The sequence below is a fragment of the Calliphora vicina genome, chromosome 5 (genome assembly GCF_958450345.1).
Source record: "Calliphora vicina chromosome 5, idCalVici1.1, whole genome shotgun sequence".
Taxonomy (NCBI): domain Eukaryota; kingdom Metazoa; phylum Arthropoda; class Insecta; order Diptera; family Calliphoridae; genus Calliphora; species Calliphora vicina.
This window is the reverse complement of record NC_088784.1, coordinates 79,075,311-79,083,475: the sequence shown is the minus strand read 5'-3', so window position 1 is coordinate 79,083,475 and position 8,165 is coordinate 79,075,311. Positions and strand designations below refer to the sequence as shown.

General features: G+C 32.0%; 1 protein-coding gene across 1 annotated transcript; it reads left to right on the top strand.

Moving 5' to 3' along the window:
* Positions 1–765: 765 nt before the first annotated feature.
* LOC135961401 (uncharacterized) lies at positions 766–4,829 on the top strand. Its single transcript, XM_065512900.1, has 5 exons — positions 766–850; positions 916–1,208; positions 1,282–1,453; positions 4,240–4,380; positions 4,453–4,829. The coding sequence occupies exons 1-5, from the start codon at positions 766–768 to the stop codon at positions 4,827–4,829; spliced, it is 1,068 nt and encodes a 355-aa protein (XP_065368972.1).
* The last annotated feature ends 3,336 nt before the right edge of the window (positions 4,830–8,165 follow it).

Below are 8,165 nucleotides of genomic sequence, written 5' to 3'. Positions count from 1 at the left end.
TGAGGGTCCACACATAGGCAAAATTGTAAAAAATACCATTTTTAGGATTTTCGCTCCAATTTTTATGAATTGCGGGATTGCCTTTGACCTTTTGACAAGTTTTTTTACACCTTGTTATTTAGAATGACAAACATAAAAAACGTTTAAAAATTTCATTGAGTTTTGTTAATAAATAAAGATTTTATTACATATTCATTGAGTTTCTAAAGCTAAAATTGATATCAAAATTTTAATAGGATTGCAAATATTAGGAGCAATTTGATCCACATTTATTCCCAGCTAAATGTGGCTTTTTTTGAATCTAATTCAGATATTGACTTGAAATTTTTTTTTTAAGACCAAAAATTAACTTATCTAAACAAAACAATATAGCTCGGAATAAATGTGGATCAAATTGTTCCTAATATTTGCAATCCTATTAAAATTTTGATATCAATTTTAGCGCCGCCACTGGATCATTTGTATGGCCCATTTTAATATCTTAAACTCGAATACTCCTTGGCTACGCCCACGTTAAATTTTATCCCGATCGGACCAGCTATATAGAAATGCCAGATTTATTTCCAAAAAATTTTGATTCTACCCCACTATGCACTGCTTTTGTTTGTAATAGAAAATCATCCTGATCGGATGAACTACATAAATATTTGAATACAAAATGCACAAAAATCGGTGTTCGTAATATATTGATAGTAAGATTCAGCATATGCAAATATAACAACTATATTTCCTTCCTTTTATCTTTTTTACTTTAGAATTCATACCATGGCAACCGCAAATTTCAACCCTGTTTTCAAAATTGTAAAAGTTATATTAATTTTTTCCACACTTTGTCAAGCTCAAGAGAACTGTGAGTAGATATCCATTATTAACTTACTTATAAAATATGTTTTTAATAATTTCTCTTTCACCCAGTCACTGAGTATGAGCGCATGCCAGCTTTATATAAATTCGACAATTATCAGAACTGCGTAAATCGTAATGATCCTGAACCTTTAGCGTACCCAGCTAAATATTGTATGGTGTATGTGGAAATACAGCCGGACAATAACTCCTTAACATGGCAACAAATTGAGTTAATAAGTGCAAATAGATTTAAGTACCGTCATGATCATCTATTTCGGGGTGTGTGCATGGAAAGATGTAAAGATTTTCTAGTAAATAATGAAAATAAAATAAATGTAGATAAAGGTTTTTTAACTAATGAGGTAAGTTTCTTAATACCGATATATTTTAGAGATAAACTTGAATTTGCAACTATTTATCTTTTTCTTTATTTAGCAAACGGAAATATTTCAACAATATCACAATAATTCATTGGATCATACCATGCGTTATCAGTATCACAATGAAATTCATGAATGCATTAACCAGAAATATTTGGACAACTATAATTTAAGTACAAAGACTTTTGTCAGTTATTGTATGGATCCTAAAGAAAGCAGACAAAAAGGTAAGCTAAAGTACATATGTTTTTTAGCATTAAATTTAAAGATATGCAAGTAATTTTTAATAGACATCTAAGCAAAATAGCAACAATTATTTTTTCTTTTCTAATATTCCCTTTACTATCCACTACACAACAATTATTGGGGGTAATATCATGAAATTTTGCAGACATTGAGCATAGATCCCATATAGACGCCACTTCTGAAAAACTTTTAAAATGAGGATTTTTTTAAAATTTGTAGCTTTTATTTTGAAACATTTGTACAATATAAATTTATTCAATTTATTGATCATTGTTAGATATAACCTTTTCCCATCTTTATGGCAACATATGGATTCCGAGCCAAAAGAACTGTTCATCTTTTGAGGCTAAGAATGAATCAAGCCAATTTCGGATACACTGTTCCAAAGTGAAGCGTATGTCAGAGATAGCGTACTGCATATGGACACTGAACCAAAAGAACTGCTCATCTCATCAAGCCAATTTCGAATACTCTGTTCCAAATCGAAACAAATAGTATTCGGACGTGGCAAGGTCTGAACTATAAGGCGGGTGAGGCAAAACTTTCCAAGCACTTCATTCTAAATAGTTTTTAACAGGTATTGCATAATGTGGCCTAGCGTTGTCATGATGGAATATTACCGTTGCATGTCCGGCCGCATATTCTGGTCGTATTCGCCAAATGCTCGCTTCAAATGAATCAGTTGCGTTCGGTACAGGTTCTCATACTAGACCCTTCTGCTCCCACCGAATATAGAGCATTACCTTAAAGCCATGGATATTTGGCTTTGGTGCCGATTCGGCTGGTTGGCCGGTTCGGCTGGTTGGCTTTATCGTTATCGTAATGGATCCATTTTTCATCGCAAGTAAAAATTCGGTGCAAAAATCATTTTCTTTTATACCGTTCCAAAATCATTTCGGACATGCAAACTCGTCTTTCAAGGTTTCTCGGCTTCAATTCGTATCTTACCCAATTTCTCTGTTTTTGGATCAATCCTTGTGATCGCAAACAATTAGAAATTGCTGCTTGAATAGCTCCCAATGATTTCACAAGCTCTTGCTCAATTTGACAACAATCTTCATGGAGTAATGCCTCCAATTCTTGGTCTTCAAATTTTTTTGGCTGGGCTGGGCGATCTTTGTCTTGCGTGTAGGGTTTGGAGTTTCCTGGATAATTTTAGTTCCCGGGAAACGGGAATTCCCGGACCCCAAACCCTACTTGCGTGTCAAAATCACCACTTCTGGACCGAACAAACCATCGCTCGCTCGTTGAAACAAATGGAACACATTAACCATAACCTTTGGTGAGCCATCGGTGTGCTTCAACGGCACTTTTTTTCAAATTTAAAAAAGTAATGCAAAACTTCCCGCATATGACGCTTTGTTGGCAGAAAATGTAAGAGAAAAATCTGTCACGAACGATATGTCACGTACTATATTAAATTTTATTTATTATAAAATCATCCGAAGACTGTTTTTATTTAAATATGATGGATTGTAAAGGAAAAATATTTGGTTTAGTATAAGAAATTAAGAAAAAATAATGCCTCTCACGATTCGGAAATTTTTCAAAATTTATTTCGCTCGATATTTATTATACCCTTCACCTTCGTGAGAAGGGTATACATATGTATATAAGTTTGTCATTCCGTTTGTAATTTCCACAATGTAATTTTTCGACCCTATAAAGTATATACATATATTCTCGATCCTTATACATAGCGGAGTCGATTAAGCCATGTCCGTCTGTCTGTCGGTCTGTCTGTGTTTTTTTTTTTTAGGTTGGAGGTGGAAACCTTACACAGGTCCCGAATTGGGTATGTCGGATTCATACCGACTAAAACCACCTCCATCTACTCACCCACCCCGCGGGACTGTCTGTAGATATTACGTCGCGGGGGTGGTAGCTTTCGCTGCTACTCGTGTCAGCGGTCCTCTAACGGTCGCCATTCCTCTGCTTCACGAAGTGCTTTATGGATGCCGCTTATATGCGTGTTCACTGCGGTCCAGCTCTCCTCTGGGGTTTCCCCAATAAAGGATTGGACATGTGACATGTTCTGCGGTTTCATCTTCTTCGGGACATTGCGGATATACGGGAGAATTGTCGGCAATGTTCCGAAGAAGATGAAACCGCAGAACTGTCTGTCTGTCTGTCCGTCTGTCTGTTGAAATCAATTTTCTGAAGACCCCAGATATCTTCGGGGTCCAAATCTTCAATAATTCTGTCAGACATGCTTTCTATAAGTTTCCTATTTAAAATCAGCAAAATCGGTCTCAGCCATTTGTGGACCGATATTAGGAAAAAACCAGGACAACCTCGATTTTTGATCTATATCTGGATTACTGGATCATTAATGTAGACAATATGGATATCTAATGATAGATATTTCAAAGACCATTGCAACGACGTATATAAGATCATAGTAAGTTGGACCTACAATGGGTCAAAAAATATTTTTTAACCCGAATATTTTTTTCACAAAAAATTTTTTTTATAAGATTTGGCACAGCCGAATATAGCTCTCTTACTTGTTGAATGGAACATAAAGACCAAATTATTTTTCAGATACTTTTAGTTCTGCAAAATCTATTCCACTATATAGGTGTACGAATGGCACGTACGATGACATGGAATTGTCGACATGTATTTTGGGTATATCGTTCCATATTTGAACATAGCCTCCATGTTAGGACTACTTCCAAAATTGGGTGAAGGATATATAAGATTCGGCATATCCAAATATAATTTGTGTGGATTAAAAACAAATGTTTTTAATATTTCTTTGCAGATACTTATTTTTATTTAACTATACTTGTGATCATCATATTAATACTGCTGAATATAATTTCATCCATATATGATGGCATTGTAAAAGCCCAACAATTAAAACCTGATGACAAATATTATGAAGTTAAACATAATGATAAAGGTATGAGTATTTTCATACTAACTATTTATTATATGCATTCATTTAATTTCACTTTCAATTTGTCTTTAACAGTTGACCGATATCTGACATCATTTTCTATATACCGGAATTACAAACGTTTGGTGGTGGCCAACAAAAGTGACATTGGCATGGATTTGAGTTTTCTAGACGGCTTTCGTGCAATTTTATGTCTACTAATTATTCTCGAACATTCGCTACTTGTACAATTCGCCCACCTCGAGAATCCCGATTACTTAGAGACAACTTGGAGTCAATTGGGCACAAAATTATTCATTCATGCATTTGTTTGGTTGGAATTGTTTTTTGTTTTGAGTGGTCTCTTGATGTTTGTTAAGTTCGAAAAGTCTCAATACATAACGCCTAAGTCATCGTTCATGGATTGTGTTCATGTTTTTGTGCGTCTGCTTGTTTCGCGATATTTGCGGTAAGTTAGGGGTTTCATTAATTTTGGAATTTAATTAATTTTCTATTATTTTAATTAATATTTTGTTTAGATATCTACCCTCTTTAGTTTTTGTAATAATATTTACTGCTAATATCTCTTATTATAACGAACATGGTTCATTTACAAGATTAATCATGGATCCGAATTGTTTGGCCTGTCGTGATAGCTGGTGGCAAAATATTTTTATGATTAATAATTTTGACATGAAAAGTTCGGTAAGTTTGATTGGTAGTGGAATATTTTGTATATAAGGGGTCTCTCTATTGGTTTTTTCTATATTTTAATAGAAACATTTTTAATTACGCAATATTGTTTCAGAAAAAGATTCCATTGTATTTTCACTCACTGCTAATAAACAACTTATATTTCTGAAAATATCTTAAGCAAGTGAACTGCTGTATAACTTAACTTTTCATTTAATACATAATATTACATGTTTTGTGTCCATCGAATTAATGTTTCACAAGTTCAATCGATACTTAACCTTCAGTTTTTATAATTGTCTTGAATAAAATATTGCCAGTTTTTTAAATTTTCTTTTAGCAATTTACGTTTTTTTTGTACTTTAGTAAATATTTACTCGTAATAATCAGGTTTATTATGTTTATAACTAACAATTATAGTGTCTGATGCATACCTGGTATATTGCAGCTGATTTTCAACTATACGGACTTTTTCTACTCATATTAATTATAATGGCAAAGTAAGTTAAAACAATTATTTTATAATTAGAAAAATAACTTATAATTTTTTTTCATTTAATACGAAGTAAATTTATTATGCTAACTCAAAAGTCCATTTGTATGTAATAATTTAAAGAATACATTGAACAAGTAATTTATACACTACTCAACTGAGTTAAATAGTGGTAATTTGAATTAAATAGTTAAAAAAGTGGTAATAAATCTGAATCGTATGATACCAAAGTCTACCACCTCTGGATAGAAAAACCTTGTACATAAAAAATGAAGTAGGAAGGTAAAGACATGATTGTTTTTTTCACTGATTTTTCTTTGTTTTCGATTTTTTATAAAACTATCCTCTTATTTCTAAAAAATTTAAAAAAACACGTAAAAGAGCTTTTGGAAATATCTAACTCCGTCTGCCTAGCCGTGAAAAATTATAAATGTCAACTGTCCTATCTGAAAATAGTTAAGCTCTCATAATAGATATCCTAACCAAATTCAGCACAAATAACTTTTATATAACCTGAACTCGCACTACCAAATTTAGCACCGATCGGTGCCTTTCATAGGTCTTACAAAAAAATTTTCAAGTCAATATCTCAATTACATTAAAAAATATGCCACTTTGAAACTCCGTCCTTCAATAATATTTCATTTTTTCATACTAAACAAGTAAGAAAGTATGGTCGGTCAAGCCCGACAATATAATACCCTACACTAAGTAAAAGAGAAAAAACATTTTTCTTTTAAAATTTTAATAATTTATATTTTTGAGTGATTTTCGGAAGTGAGCCTTATATGGGGGCTATGACCAATTATGGACCGATCACCATTAAATTAGGTCGTGTGATTTATGTCTATATAAAAGTTTACTATGTTGAATTTTGTGAGTATACCAAAATTTTTAAGAGATTTATGCACGTTGAAGTGATTTTCGAAAGCGGGTCTATATGGGAGCTATGACTAATTATGGACCGATCATAACAAAATTTGGTCACATGAATTTTGTATATATAAATCTTATTTGAAGCTAAATTTGCAGAGATACATTTATAAATTAAACATTTATGACCGATAAAGTCCAATTTCAGAAGGCATTTGTATGGGGGCTAGGTGAAATAATGGACCGATTTCAGCCATTTTCAATAGGCTTGGTCCTTGGGCCGAAAAAATAATATGTACCAAATTTGATCGAAATATCTTCAAAATTGCGACCTGTACTCTGCGCACAAGGTTTACATGGACAGCCAGCCAGCCAGCCGACCAGACGGACGGGCGGACATCGTTTAATCGACTCAGAAAGTGATTCTAAGTCGATCGGTATACTTTAAGGTGGGTGTTAGCACCCCACAATGGTGGTGCAGGGTATAAAAAACACATATAAAATGTACACTCGATGTACACGCTTGTACGCACACACAATTTTCTGAAAATAAGCGAATTCACTTAATTGTGAATAAATTCGAAAACAATCAATCGATTTTTATTTTCGATATCTCATTTTGTTGCTATTACATGTGGCTTTGCGATAAAGCAACAAATCTAAACAATTTCTGCCGTTTTCGATTTTTCATGAGTTTTTTAAAACAAAAAAATTGGATATTTTTACATAAAAAATATATTTTTTGCTTCAATTTGTTCTTATAACTCCGAAACTAATGAGCGGATTAAAATGTAATATATATGTGAAAATTTTTACATAGCATGGGGAAAATATTTTCAAAATTCAATCATTCAAAAGAAGAACATTAACTACTCAATTTTATGTATATCAAATAAAAAAGTTAAATTTTGTGAAAATGAGCGAATTCACTGAATTGTGAATAAATTTGAAAAGAATCAATCGATTTTTATTTTGGATATCTCATTTTATTCCTATTACATGTGGCTTTGCGATAAAGCAACAAATCTAAACAATTTCTGCCGTTTTCGATTTTTCATGATTTTTTTAAAACAAAAAAATTTGATATTTTTACATAAAATATATATTTTTTGCTTCAATTTTTCATTATAACTCCGAAACTACTGAGCCGATTAAAATGTAATATATACGTGAAAATTTGTACATAGCACGGGGAAAATGTTTTCAAAATTCAATTATTCAAAAGAAGAACATTAACTACTCAATTTTATGTATATCAAACAAAAAAGTAAAATTTTGTGAAAATGAGCGAATTCACTTAATTGTGAATAAATTCAAAAATAATCCATCGATTTTTATGATCGATATCTCATTTTATTCCTATTATTTGTGGCTTTGTGATAAAGCAACAAATCTAAACAATTTCTGCCGTTTTCGATTTTTCATGATTTTTTTAAAACCAAAGAATTTGATATTTTCACATAAAAAATTTATTTTTGGCTTCAATTTGTTCGTATAACTCCGAAACTAATAAGCCGATTAAAATGTAATATATATTTGAAAATACATAGCATGGAAAAAATGTTTTCAATATTCAGTCAATCGAAAGAAGAACATTAACTACTCAATTTTAGGTATATCAACCAAAAAAGATACATTTTGTGAAAATGAGCGAATTCACTTAATTGTGTATAAATTCGAAAAGAATCAATCGATTTTTATTTTCGATATCTCATTTTGTTGCTATTACATGCGGATTTGCGATAAAGTA

Excerpts from the sequence above, each read along its gene's own strand:
- LOC135961401 (XM_065512900.1), top strand. The coding sequence starts at position 766 with ATGGCAACCGCAAATTTCAACCCTGTTTTCAAAATTGTAAAAGTTATA. Across the intron at positions 851-915 it reads TTGTCAAGCTCAAGAGAACT|TCACTGAGTATGAGCGCATG; the intron begins GTGAGTAGATAT and ends TCTTTCACCCAG. Across the intron at positions 1,454-4,239 it reads TAAAGAAAGCAGACAAAAAG|ATACTTATTTTTATTTAACT; the intron begins GTAAGCTAAAGT and ends ATTTCTTTGCAG.